The following is a 14686-nucleotide window of genomic DNA, read 5'->3' on the forward strand; positions in this document are numbered from 1 at the left end:
TGACCTGCACAGCGCACACACACCATTTGGGTGTTGTAGATTATTTCTTTGTACTTGGGCAAGCAGAAGAGAGTACACCCAAAGACCACCTTGAGGTATACTGTGTAGTTTGAGATGTGAAAGAATCACATGGACATGGACAGAGAACTTGTTGCTGGCCTGCAAGCCGGAGATGTACCAGCCTTTGTACCTGCATGCATCTTTAATAATTATAAAAGAATGACAACCAGACATCTCCAAAAAGACATAATTTACCTTGTGTTACCTATAGTTTATTAAAAGACATTTTTTTTTTTTTTTTTTTTTTACATGATGTTAAAAACAATCTCAGAGAAACAAAGGTCTAGAAGCTGGTAATGAAAAACAAAAACAAACAAACAAAAAAAACATGTGAGATCATGTCTCGTTTTATTATGCCCTTTCATAAAGCACCTGCCCAAATATATCTGCATAATGATATCTTTTAATACCATTTTAAGCCATAGATTTTATGTTGATGGAATTACAGTATAATTTTAATCTTATATATTTTCTGTGCAAATAAGAGAGGATCCGGTCCCAGAGTCCAGATTTCTGCAGCATGAAGCGTCCAAAAACATTTTGTATACCCAGCCTTAGCCTTAGTCTATCTTCCATCTGGTGAACCATGGTGCATTTCCGGTGAGTAGGTGAGAAGAACGATCATGACCCAGAGGTGCAGGGTAGCCTGTTAAAGACATTTTAGAAATATTTCATAATACTGTAGGTAATTTAATCAACAACAAAACTTTTAATAATGACTATTTACCATGTACAGGATGACAAAAACTCTGGCCATAGGATAACGTCTCAGAAATATTCCCAACCTGATGCTAAGGAGAAAGAAATAAGATATCATGTATGTTTTCATCAGCGAAATCACAACTGTATTTGTAACAATGTTTCAAAATTATAATAAGGTTTAAATAATGAAATAAAATCTTACCTAAAACGGTCAATAGTGCTTGCTGCTTTGCGTACTCTCCCATAAACCCCGGGACTGTCTTGGTCACTGAAAAGAACTGGTGTATTTCTCTGTCTGGCTCCTGACAAATACATTAATACAGTAAGTAGTACATGATCAATAGGAAGATATTGTGTAGTGTTTCATTTTTTTCAAAATCAATCAGATATCACAAGGCAGAAGGTTATTAATGCCACAGTGGAATATCAGGCTGGCTATGACAGCCTATAATTAACAAATGTGCAGACAGCTAATTAGACTTAAAGCATAAAGATTATAAAGAAACAAAACCAGACTATATACAGTGCATATTCACACAATTACAGTATGAAAGGTGTTTATCTAACCTGGCCCCTCCATGGCACTCATGTTGATGGATGGTCCCCCGCTCTGTCCTCCCTGTGCCGTCTTCAGCTGCTGTTCTAGACGCTCCAACTGAAAAACCAAAGAGCTTTTCTCGGTCCCTAAAGCCTCCAGCATCGTCTGCTTCTGAATCAGCGTCTCTGTCAACTGATGCAGCCGATTCTCCAGCTCAGTTTGACTGCTGCTTATGGTCTTGTTGGTGAGCTGAAAAGGGACGATTATACAAAATTACAGATGGTAGTATATTAAAACATTGCCATGACGTTTGTGCCATACAAAAAAAGACTGACCTGGTTCCTGAGTTTTTGAATTTCATCTTCTCTGTCTTTGATTCTGCTTTGCAGAGAGGATTTCAATCGATGCTGCTCCTCTTCCAAATACTGCACCTCCTGTAAATGGAAACTTTTATTGTTTGTAACTTTAAATGTTGTGAGTAAATCCATGCACCATTAATCACCTGTTTGTGTCTCTCGATCTCTGCCTCCAGCTCCTGCTTGGCTCTGTTTTGTGTGGTCTGTTGCTCCTGTAAATGCACCTGCTGCTCCCGCCAAGATTCTGCTTCAGCCATGGCTTGATTTTCTAAGTCCTTAGAAAACAGCACAGAGCCGAGGAAACAATCACAAAATGTTTTTCCTACGTTTTTCAGATTTTTTTTGAGAATGTACCTGTATTTCAGCTCGTAGAGTCTGAATTTGCCCTTGTTGTTTCTGTATCTCTTCTCTCTGTAAATCTTTTTCATGCCGTAGCTCCTCCAGCTCCAGAGCTATGGCTCCACTACCATCGAGAGAGTCGAGACCTGACCCCTCCTTCAGACTGCTGATGAGCTTCTCTTTGGACTGTCAATATTTAAATAAAGTCAAACATTGTTTGTCGAACACATCATGCAATAAATACTTTGCAGATGCCAGCTGCTCTAAGCCACACCTGTAGAATGCGAGCAGCTTTCTGCTTATACTCCTGTAGCTCCTGCTTCGCAGCTTCTGCTGCAGCTTTGGCACTTTTCAGCAGCTGCTGAGAGTCATCAACCCTGAGTTTCTCTTCCACTGCACGTCGCTCTGATGCGGTCACTGTTTCAGCAAGAGTCTGTCTCTCCGTCTCCAGCTTGGACAGTCGAGTTGCACATTCACTCTACAGTGAAACAAAATTATTGTGATTTTTTTTTTCATAAAACATTTGAAATACCTGATGAGATACTTACTTGCATCTGCCGATAGCTGTCCTGTTCCCTTCGGAGAGACTGCTCAGCCTCTCGCAATCTCTCCTGCAAGGTTTCAAGAGCCTGTGAGTGCATGCTGCTCCCTTCTGACTGGTCTTGTATGATTCTAATGAAAGGTTAATTGTTAACATTCATTTATAATCATCATGTTAATAAATAATAAGGAGAAAAAATCTTAATTATAAAAAACCTTGACTGTTCTTTCTGTGCTTCCTCAAGGGCAGCACTACGAGACTTAAGGAGCTGATCAGCTTCATCAAGTCGGATTTTCAAAACTGCTAGTTGCCCATCTTTGGCAGAAAGTGCTTCTGTGAGGTCATCAACATGTGACCTAAGTTCTCGTAAAGTGCGATCTGTCACCGACTGTTCTGAATTCCATTTGTCAGCACGAAGACGGGACTGGTTCAGTTCTATGGCAGAGAGTAGAGAGACAATTGCAGAAGTCTTCACATTTATGAATCCATTTATTCGGTGGGCCTTACCATCTTGCAGGCTTTTAGCCCTCTGAATGACTGAGGCCATCTCCTGGTTGAGTGAGGACACCTCACTTCGCAGGAGCTGATTTTCCAGGCGAAGGCTGGACATGACATGACTCTGAGGTTCCTCGGTGGTAGGAGCCTCTGGGCGACTGAAATCTTGAAGTGGAGCCAAACCTGAGTCAGAACTTTCAGATGTGTCTGCAGTGGACACAAGCAGGCGGTCATTTGTGAATACAGAGTAAATACAATTTTGAAATTAATGATGACACTTTAATGATGGTGCTAAACAAAATCAATGACAAAAGCGAAGTAAAAAATGTGGTTGCTATTACTTTATTTTCTTAGCAAAATATGCCATAAACTAAAAGAATAATAGACACAGACCACTGTAATAATATATCTTATCAATTCGGGGACACATAATGTAAATATCCATCATAAAAGCTAAAAATGACATACTGCTTAAATTTACTCAAAACAAAGGACATTTTAGTGACTGTAAAGCTCTTGGTCACATTGCTCATGTCCATACCTTGACTTGGCTCTTTGGTGGAACTCTCCTCAGATGTTTTGACACTCAGTGCAGACAAGGAACTTAGACTCGAGGCCCGGGACACTCCACGGGTCGAGGGGGGCGTAGATGGTGCAGAGGGAACAGTGACGGGTGTGACTGATGGGGGAGGAGTGGAGCTTAGTGTTTCTGTTACAGTAACTTTAACAATTTCACGCTTTGAATCCCGTCTGTTAGCTGCTGGGGGATCTGAGCTGTTAAGAAAGTCAAAAAGCAGGTCATCGTTCACGTCCTGGTCACTCTTTTTGGGCCTCACAAAACCAGATGGGGTCTTAGCAGCACTGGCCCCACCACCTGCAGCACTGGGCACATTTGCTGTTCCAGCCAAAAGGGTGGCATTTGACTTCTTGATATTTCCAGCCGATGCAGAGATGAAGCTCTGAGCATTTGGAGTCGAAGTATAATGTCCTGCATTAACTTCAGGGTTGTCAGTTGTTTCTGCTACATATGAAGATGATTCCTTCGGCTGGCTCAAAGCAGTGGCAGCTCCTTGGTCCACTTTATTGAGAAAGTCTTCAGCTTTCCCTGCCAGATCAGCAAACCAAGACATTTTGCATCCTAGTAAGAGAGACAAAAGGAGTTTAAATATACTGTATTATATGAAACAATTTAAAAGAATTCCTGTATATGCAAAAAATGACAGTGATGTTTGACATTAGTCCATTTATAAAAACTCGTAGGTAATATGTAAGTAGTTCAGAATCAAATGAAACTACAATGGCTTTTTATTCTCATGACAGTTTATTCTTGAAGTCAATGCATTTACAATTATAGAACCTATATCAGCCCAAAAGCAGTACATGATAAGACAATTATAAAGATGACATTGCGAGGCATATTATTTTGTGCAAAGCTAATACTGCGTTACTGCGCGATCACGCTTCGTTCTCGGTTGTATAAATATTTATTTTTAATAAACATATACATAGGATTTATAATCAGTTATTAAAACCGACAGCCGCTTTGCCAACGTCATAATAAACCAAAGTAAACAAAGCAGGTTGTGTTAAGTGCTAAATGCCAAAGCTAACTGGCTAACAGGCTAATTGATGGAAAACACTCACTTACAGATAAAATGACATTAAAATCCCAAACGATCTCAAATCACCCGGTTGTCATCGAGGCATTATCTGGGAAAATGAACACGATTTACGATTTAGATCAATGCACAAAGCTGTCAAAGCTTGTCAAAATAGGATATTTGTGATCCTCTCAATACGTGGACCAGGAAGGACTGCGAGGACCCAAACAGTGCGCCCTCAATATTGCCTGTATAAAAATGTACAACTATTTAATTTTCTTTAACAAACGTTTCATTCTTTTTTTAATATACAATGTATGCATCTCATCCTTTAAACAACAAATCCGATAAATTAAATATATTTAAGTTGGCTGTAAATTCTCAGTTTTAATCCCCCATTAGTTAGTTTATTTTGCCTTTTTCAAATTTAATTGCAAGCATATGACTGTAAAAAAATAAATAAATTCAAAATAAAGAGAGACAATTTATGAAACAGTGCCTTTTTATTTTTTTCCGCACTCACTCCAAAATGCATATTTACATGGCATGCCACATCAATACAGGAACTGACTATAGATACATTAACACATAGAATCTGCTCTTGGAGTTTCAGGGCGGGAGACTTGTCCCATTAACAACCAACCAAAGAAAAACTCGAAACGAAGCGAACCAGCCATAGAAAAGGTTTCCTCTTAAAGTGGGTAATGTTCTTCTTGAGTTTTAAAAAGTAAAAAAAAAAAAAAAATCTTGTCGCTCTATGCCCCGCGTCCATTATTTTTTACATTTGATGCGAGAAGCCGACGTCATGGTTAATTCAGAGTTGGCATAAAATTTACACTGCAAATAATATTTCAATGATACAAGTGGGATGAAACATGAGGGTGCGGGAACGTATTTTTAGAGGCGAAGGAAGATTTATCCATCATCGCTCCAATGTAAATATTGTCAAAAATACTGTAAATAAGCAGCCTATGATAGTGTCTTTTCGGTCCACATTTTTTGAGGGGACACAAACAAAATTAAGACAATGCCTGTCCTTAAAAAATGATGGAGAAGCTGAATACATAAAAACACATCTTGATACATCAGATTGTGCGGTAATGTAAAAAAAAAATAACAACAAACGTGGACTAATCATTTCGAGAGAGATCCTTGGAGCCGTTCAGTTTCCTCTGTGTTAGTTAAACATTCGGGCACACTTTCTCCAGCACACATTCATATTTCACCCATTCATACGGTCTCATTCGCGCTCACAGTCAGCCAGTTGCACATGCGTTGCCATTCTCGACAGCTGCGTTAGATCAGACCCCTCCTCTTCTTGTAGTCCTCCAGGTTCAGGGAGCGGCGAGGGGCTCCGTCCTTCACTGGTAGAGCGTTCGAGCTCACGGAGAGAGACTTGGCTTCTGCAACAAGAGCGACAACACGTTAACATTACATCAACAACAACCTACATGGTGGAGCCAGTTTTTCCTTCTGATGTCATCTCTAAAACAAACTCTTAATCATTCCACGCATCACACACACATAATACACCTTCACCCTTGAGGACTCACCTGCGTTAGGAACTTGAAGGTCAATTTTAACGTCAAAATCGTGAACTTTGAATAAGTCTTCTGAGAGGTCTGTGTTTGGTTTGGGAACATCGTTGTCTTTCGCGTTTCCCTTTTCACCCTGGGGGAAATACAGAAGACCCATTTTGCAAAGAGGCAACATTCAAAATGCCTCAAAAGTTATTTTTTTGTAAGCGCATTTCCTTTCTGAAATCTCCACAAGAAAATTACTTTCCCCTAGTGAGCAGTGATATCCAAATGAAATACATTAGAATAGGTTTTCATGTTTGAATGCCATTCCTGGGTTTATTTTGTACACCTCTAAATTGACAAAGGCATTGGACTGACACATAGTTAAATATCTAGATAAGAAGACATTCCAAACGTATTAAATATTAATACTATGCTATATCGTGAAGGCACAATATAGCATAGTATTTAAATTTCTCAGCGAATACATAAATTAGCTTTAGAGAGATAGTTTAAGTTTGCTTTGATGGGGAATGTGCACATGCATTATTCTTACCAGTTTGTTGTTCTCTGTGTTTGTGGCGTCCGGCTGTGACCCAGAGCCATATTTTTGATTAAGATGAGCGAGAATAGCTGCGTGGACTGAAGGATCTCTGGCCTGCACAGGAAAAACAGACAACACAGTTTTAATTGAAGAGACAATACAGCTGGTAAAGAAGATTCAAAAGACGTTACAATGTTCTTACATTGGACACCATTGTGGGTTTGCACTGTCTTCTCGTGAAGGGGTCCATCTGCTGGTTTTTGCTGTTCTGTCCCTCGGCCTGAAATGCAGGTAACAATGTAATTAGACGTTTTATTTTCCGATCGCTTGATGCTGGTTTTTGTCATTTTTGCAAACTTACCACAAGAGCTTTCTCAGATTCAACGATATTCCAGCTTCTGTTTCTCTGATTGATGTAGCTAAACATAGAAAAGAAAAACTAGTTAAACATTTTATATAGAAATTCTAGATGTTTTACTGATTTTTTGTGTGTTTTGGATTTTAAGATAGTAGTAGGAATATTAATACTGAAGGTTTCTTTCCAATCTGTTCTTTCTTTTTTCGTTATACAATCAAGGCCCCAATTTTAGAAAAAATTGCAGTAAAATTAACAAGAATGTTTAGGGCAAGGGTAAGTTAAGTTTCAGTCATTAAAATCTGTTTTAATGTTTTGAAAATTGTAAAATCAAATGCTGTATCTAGTTTTTATAGCTTATTCCTATCTAAATCCTGTGTTATATGTTTTATGCTGCACGGTTGTACTGAGAAAAAAATTCTAGTTTGTGAACCTGTTCCAAACAATGGCAACAAAACTATTCAGATTCTGATCAAAGCGTTACCGTGACAACATCCTTAAAAGCAAATCGACTAAATACGTTTTTTAGTGTAAAGCACAGACCTGATGGCAGAGATGTTCTTGGTTCGTTGTCTGTCGAGGGCCTCCGCTCGCTCCTCCAGCTCGTTCAGTTCGTCCTGAATCACTTTCACTCGATCCCCGTCTCCACTCTCCTCCGCCATGGCCTGGGATCAAAACACAACAATTAAATAATGCGAACTACAACTAAAAAGTTCATTCGATATTTATAGAGAAATTTATACAGCAATTCTACCTTATCTTTCAGTAACTGCGTTTTCTTCATGGCATAATTCGGAGGTGCTTTCCTAAATCTGTCTTTCTCTTTAACGATCTGAAAAAGAAAAGAATAAAAGACGTTTGTTAGAATTGCATGGTCTGAGTGTAGTGTTAATGATTTAGACCCGGGAAAACAAACAAGTCCAAACTTACATCCTCTATGTCTTTATCATTAAACTTATAGTTCAGGGCTTCTTTGATTGACTGCTCTTTTTTGGTGATTTCGTCGAGTGTTGGTACTTGCATCCCAGCAGCCATCATCTAAATGAATATAACACGATACATTTCAATCTGGTTCACATCAAAGCAAACACATTTCTCCTCATTTAAAAGCACTTACCGCCTCTTTCCACTTCATAAATTCGTTATCTGTAAATTCCTGATTTGATACAAACTCCAGTCTGAACACTCGCGTGTCTCCTCCGTGCCTGAGAGACAGATTCAACAACATTTATAAGAAGAAACGTTCTTTGTGAATAGATTAGAAAAGGGGAAAAAAAGCCTTCAGATGGTGTGCAGCCCCTATGTGATGAACAGGGATTTCACACTTCATATCTTTTGCTGTTAAACTAATACTCACCTTAACTGTAGGCCTTTATTTGTTCGCGTTGTCCCGAGTTGGTAAACCTTTGCCGTTTCTACTACATCCACAATTTCTGCAACCTTTAGGACGACAAAAGTTTCCGATTAATCATCAATATGGCAAACAATAAACATCAGCTACTGGTACAATGCTTAAGAGCGTGTGCTGTGAGCTCACCCTGTAGACTGGTTTACTGCTGCTGTTGCCGATGCCTATCCTGACGAAGCAGCCCGTGACTGTTTTAGCGAAGAACGGCATGTGGCACCAGCGCTCCAGTTTATGCCTCGACAATCGGACCCTGTTGAGTTCGTCTGGGAGTGAGACGGGCTGCGACTTTGGGGGAGCCTCCTCTTTCCTGTGGGGAACACAAAGAAACAAGCATAATATCCCATAAGAGAGCAGTAGATAGTATTTATTCGAAATCCTGCTTTAACCCACTTGAATCCTGTTTCAGACCTCACTGCGGGTATCTAAATGACTCCTAATTAAGTTCTGCTGAGGAGCATTTTCATTCTTGGTTTAGACTGGGTAGACTGGGAAAAACATGGATATAGCACCGATATTAGCTGATGAAGCCCAATAGGAAATGGCAGCTGGCTCCAAAAGTTCTTAGCTCCTCTGGACTTTTCACTAGTGTTGTTGTAAGTAAAAGTAAAAGTGTTGTACCTTCAAAGTGTCTGAGCTCTTTCATTCTGTTTGAACACTGACCTCTTGCGGACAAACTTTATTATTGTGACTTCTCATAAACACAACTGAAGCACCAACACAATCATGTGGAAGAGAAGTTTCAAACAGACGTGTGGCAGTTTTATTATTTGCAGCCTGACATTGATGTTTGAAAGATCAAATCAATCATAGGCTGATAAATAAGAGTAATTTTCTTTGTAACGTGGGTCTGCGCTTCACGGAGCTCCACTAGGCGGGGCCTCAGTCACCTGCGGCTCTGCTGCTCAAAGGCAGGACATCAATGCGCGATCTTTTTACTTCATTCAGTCAAAGCTATTTTTGGCACTATTTGCTGTAGATGGCACTCCTTACGCTTCCCTCGCCTGATCAGCTCCACGCCTGCTTTTGTATCAGTTCAAAAGCAGGACTTTGTAAAGAATGAAAATATATAACAAATCAAATGTATTCTGGCTGGCTCACAGCCATGAATAAATGGGAAATGGGGGAAATACACCACATTTATTTATCTATCACAAATGATTTACATCACTATATGGATGAGAAAACCTCCGTTGTTTAGCGCCTCGCCGCTAAAGGCAGCTCAGTGAGATGCTCTGAGCCGATGATCTGCTTTAAGACACGATACGCAACTCACAGAATGAAGCAGTTTTTGTGACCAGGTGTTACTGAAAGAGGCTCCGACGCAGTGCTTCAAAGCCATCTGCTTCAGGAAGAGCGATACAAGCTCCGGAGCGCCGAGTTTTTTGGTCAACACTACTTTCCACTAAAACGTTTTGATTTACGCCATTATTGAACACAGGCTGGTCATTCTTACCTCCACGTTTTTGTCTGAACACACGCTACATCATCCTGTTTTTTCCTTTTGCTATTTATTCTAAATATAGAAACCAGCTCCAAAAAACAGCACCACTGCTAGCATGAATGAGCTTACGTTAGCCCCGCTGAATGCTATAAGGGAAGCCACCTTCACTTAGTCCATTGCTATTCTACAGTCTATGGTCCTGACATATCGCACACTCCACATTGTGTGTAGAACAAGCTGCCAATAGAGATAAGACCGGCTCAGTCTCTCTGTGTTTTATTATAATGCACTTTTAGTTTTCTTTCAACTGCAAGGTTTTAATGTTGTATTTAGCCCTATTTCTTTCTCGGGGCGTCATTGTTCATTCAAAAGTCTGAATTGTGTAAGTATAATGGAATACAGTTCTTACTCATCATCTGAGAACGAGGAGGAGCGTGAGGAGCGGTCACTTTTCACGGAGGATTTGTCGTCGTCGTCTTCCTCCTCCTCCTCTTCATCGTCTGAGTAAACTTCACTCGTTTTTAGAGGCTCGCGTTTGGCCAGGAGTTCAGCTGCACGCACGAAAAAAGATGCAACATTTAGTGAAAGTTTTTTAAGTGAATCTCTTAACTACATAGAGCTTGAGTCACTCACCCGTTTTGTTTTTCTTCTTTTCACGTTCAGCCTTCAGCTCCTCCATTGCCTGGGATTTCTTGTCAAGTTTCTCATCACGCTTTGATCGTCTTTCTTTGTTGTGTGACATTACCTATTAAACCCACAGAGTACAGCATGGAGTCAGTCTTACCTCCCGAAAACGTGGCCTATTTATTTCTACGATAACATGCACTAATTATATACATTCATACTGTTTTCAGACATACCACTTGCGTGTCTTGAACCTGAGATAGTTTCCTTTTTTCTTGCTCTTCTTCCTGCTTCTTTTTCTTCTCTTCTTTCTCCTTTTTCTTTGCCGTCTTTAGCTTCTTTTTGATCTCAAACCTGGACAGAAACATTTGCACAAAATGTAAACACTATGTCAATCTACTCGTACATTTTAAACTACAACTCTGCCAGATTTTTACTAACAAACATGACAAACTGAAAAAAAAATACTTTGACCAAATTAAATAAAAGAGTTGGCACTTACAGACATCTTGATTTTTAGCAACATACATTTAGATTTTCAATATAACAAGCAATACATCACCAGACATATATTAAAAGCAATACCTAAAATCACAAATTTGATGAAAAATAAATTAGACCATTAACAATAAAAAGCCCAAAACAATACATCATAAACAGTAAAAACAACACATACATAAGTTCAATAAAACATTCTACTGGTTTCTGTTGCATAACATATACACAGAATCTATATTCTACGTGGTTTTCCTTCACTCACCGCCTCTTCAGCACCTCCCGCTTCTCGATTCGGTTGAACAGCTCCTGCTCCCTCTCCTTCTCCGTCATCTGCTCCAGCCTCGCTCTGTCCTCCGCATCTCCCATCAGGTCGTCGTCGTAACCGTCCCGGAAAACATCGTCCTCCGAGGAGTCCGAATCCGAGCTGGAGGACGAACTGTTGCTCTCGGAGTCAGACACCTCACCTAAGAAAAGAGCGGAGATGATGTGTAAAAGGTGAAAGATTCATCACAATAGGAGTCACACAGCAATAAAAAAAAAAATCATAACTAGACAATTAGACCACTGAAGATTTCCCTTTTTAGAATGGGGAAGCATCCTCAAAATTTAAAGTAAAAGCCATGTGACTGATGCCCTCCCATAGTATTTATACAGGTAGTTTAGCGGTTCACCTTTGGGAACTGAATAATTTAGTGATAGAAACAATAATAAGATGCCAAACCATAATAACACATTTATATTAGGAAGCAATTCTGATGCACTTTAATGTAAAATTAGGACAATCATTAGTGTGTGTGAATGCGGTGAGTAAATTTCTCAAATGAAGAGCTTGAGGTTTGAGTGCAAAGCGGGACACTTGAACAAAAGGCTCAGATGCTCCACCGTGTACCAGGCGGGATAAACGGATGAGAGGCTGCGTCACCTAATCCCAGTCAATACCCACAACATCACACTCTCCTGCAGCATGTAATCTGCACATTTTATAAATTACCATAAGGTTTTAAGATGTATGCAAGCATTTACGCTTAGCTGTTCTATACAAGCTTTCCTCTTCAGTGAAAGCATTCCACTTGCTTTCACTGAAGTCTGTGATTCACTACATAATTTCACAAAGATGTCAAGATGCCCTGTTTGCATTTTTCTCCATTTCTTCATGTTTGAGTGTAATATATAAGAAAAAAAAATACTGTACCTTCTTCTGGCGCTGAGCTTTCAGCTGAACTGTCTCCATCTGAGCTGCCGGATGCTGTGGTTTTGTGAACTTTCTTCTTGGAAGCAGTCTTCTTTTCAGACCCTTTTCCCGGTTTGACTTTCTTTTTACCTTTTGTGCCACCCACTGTCCACTGGAAAACAACAAGTTATTGAAATATGTCCACAAAATGTTTTTTTTCAAACACACATCTGACGTCCAGATGAAAAATATTACTTGAAATCATCTTACATTATGTACTCATTAAGCGCATGTTACATAACATTTGCACACATTTGGTCTACTCTACACATAACATCTAATTGGGCCACTGTATTGTACTATAACTTGAGCCTGTAAAATGTGAGGATTTCTGTGTAAAATCGCTGGCCTTCTGGAGCATTTAGTTGTCTTACCTCATCGTCACTGTCTGATGTCTCTGAGTCTGTAGACGCGGCAGGTTTGCTAACTGGCTCGTCCTGCTCTCCGGAGTCCACCCTCTTCCTTTTGGCCAAAGACAGTAGCTCCTGAGGGAAACAAAACAAAGACAGGTTTACCAATCAATACAAACAAAAAAGTCCACAGACATCGAGGTGACACCTTAGTGTGAAAGTACAGAGTAAAGTTTTGAGTGACTTAATATTTAAAGGATACTTTATTTTACTGTGTGAGTATTATGGATTTTAACTGAAAATGAGCAAGAATGTAATGCAGACAAAAAAAAACACAACCATGAAAACACATATCCAAGAAAAGGCACAAAAACAATGAAAAAGGGGACTCTTCAATGTATAGAAGCAGCAAAGAACCTGTAATATGACTCTGTACACACTATGCGTACTAAATGTGTTGAACCAAGACAACATGCAAATGTTTGTAACATGAATATAAGGAATCTGCAGACAGACTTTATGAGGCTTATTTATTCATTTACTTGCTCACGTGCAAAGGTGGAGCAGCAGCAGTGACATTTGTCCATTTTTTGTTTATGCAGGTTTTTCTTATTTACATAATTGATTTGTGGCCTTATTACTGTTGTACAAATAACTTAAAATCAGGTGGAGCACGTCCACAAAACAGCATATTTTATTTTTCCCCACAGTTAATTATATGCAATTTCTGCTGCTATAGGAAAACCACTATGCTACACAGCCTTCCCAGTGTGAGAAAAAATGTGGTCTTTGCATGTTTGTGCAGTCTATTCTTATATAGAATGAAGTTCTCAGACACTCAGGGTCAAGAGAGCTCATTTTAAGGGCCGTCTCTACTGTGTAATGCATGAAAATATCTCATAATATAGCAGCACATTGTCTAATTAACGACATTACCATTTTTTTTCACCATGTTTGCAGCAGCATTGTTTTGACTGGCTTCATATAGTTTTTAAAGTGAGACTGTGTTGACGTTTTAATAGGAAATAGGAAGTACTGCCATTTACACATTACTGAGAAATCAATGCAATTCGTTATACGTTGCCATTCTACACATGGATTTCCCATTAACCTGTATCCAGGAGTAATAGTACAAGGGACTGTGTGTGTAAATCTGCCGTGGCATGTTTTGTCAACAACATCAGAAATAGACCTCATCTCCGCACCCATGACGTCACTGTGGAGATAAGGTCCCTAAATCAAGACGCACTCTGCCTCCGCTCCCGTTTACTGTGTCAAAACATGCACGAAATCTGAGTAATTACGGAGCACTAGACTCCATAACAGCTGCATAAGACGCTGTTTCACGCCATAGTAAACAGAGAGGCTGCAATGGCGCGACATTTTCGCAGCAACATAATACTCTGTGTGGTTCTTGCGCGTACGGAGTCTGTAACCTTAGCATTAGCACAACTGCGTTTCGCTGAACGCGGGGGTTACATTCGCAAACGCCAAAGAAACTAAACTGCAAACTGGCATAACGCTGTATCCCACGCCAATTTGAAGTGCCGACTCAATACAATGCAACTTAGAAGCGCTTAACGAAATGAGGCCAAATAGTTAGCACGCGTTAGCATCGGAACACAGTGTTGACAACTTAAAAACGGATCGGATAAAGACGAAAATAAAGAAAACGCCGACCTACCTGATCTAAATTATCATCACTAGCACTATCCTCGGAGTCAGAGTCAATCACGACCCGACCTTTCCGCTTCTTTACGTTCACCATGATTAGCTGACAGGCTAAACTGCTAGCTACCCCAGTGTCGTCTAATGTTTGAGGCTAGCTGTTAGCATCAGCCTCTGCAGCGGCTACACAAAGGCGCTACTGAGCATGCGCGCTCGACCTGCCGTTTTCCCCCTCTTCTTCTAGCCTTGATTTGCACATTAATAGCTAAAAAATTAAGTGAATGCTGCCATCTATTGTTTAATTAACCCAAAGTCCTTCATATAATAATATATTGACATTATATGTGATATTATTATAACATTTTACATCAGGTCATTTAGCTCCATCAAGAGATCATCAAATTGTGTCATCATT

At 39.7% G+C, this 14686-nt stretch overlaps 2 protein-coding genes across 2 annotated transcripts; both read right to left on the reverse strand.

Annotated features, from left to right (window-relative positions):
• Window positions 1–327: 327 nt before the first annotated feature.
• golga5 (golgin A5) lies at window positions 328–4835 on the reverse strand. Its single transcript, XM_079574064.1, has 13 exons — window positions 4680–4835; window positions 3573–4169; window positions 3044–3238; window positions 2752–2971; window positions 2544–2667; window positions 2270–2473; window positions 2011–2181; window positions 1803–1931; window positions 1636–1734; window positions 1330–1549; window positions 965–1064; window positions 788–851; window positions 328–706 (listed from the first exon to the last, which is right to left on the reverse strand). Exons 2-13 carry the CDS (start codon window positions 4159–4161, stop codon window positions 626–628), a joined length of 2196 nt encoding a protein of 731 aa, XP_079430190.1. The 5' UTR covers window positions 4162–4169; window positions 4680–4835; the 3' UTR covers window positions 328–625.
• Window positions 4836–5133: 298 nt separating this feature from the next.
• rtf1 (RTF1 homolog, Paf1/RNA polymerase II complex component) lies at window positions 5134–14500 on the reverse strand. The gene is made up of 18 exons (XM_079572974.1): window positions 14288–14500; window positions 12628–12738; window positions 12215–12365; window positions 11285–11486; window positions 10761–10878; window positions 10534–10645; window positions 10310–10451; window positions 8589–8766; window positions 8409–8491; window positions 8169–8256; window positions 7982–8089; window positions 7806–7883; window positions 7595–7716; window positions 7058–7115; window positions 6899–6976; window positions 6709–6810; window positions 6186–6303; window positions 5134–6035 (listed from the first exon to the last, which is right to left on the reverse strand). The coding sequence occupies exons 1-18, from the start codon at window positions 14369–14371 to the stop codon at window positions 5929–5931; spliced, it is 2040 nt and encodes a 679-aa protein (XP_079429100.1). The 5' UTR covers window positions 14372–14500; the 3' UTR covers window positions 5134–5928.
• Window positions 14501–14686: the final 186 nt, after the last annotated feature.

The sequence above is a fragment of the Gobius niger genome, assembly GCF_951799975.1.
Source record: "Gobius niger genome assembly, chromosome: 16".
In the NCBI taxonomy this organism is placed as follows: Eukaryota; Metazoa; Chordata; class Actinopteri; order Gobiiformes; family Gobiidae; genus Gobius; species Gobius niger.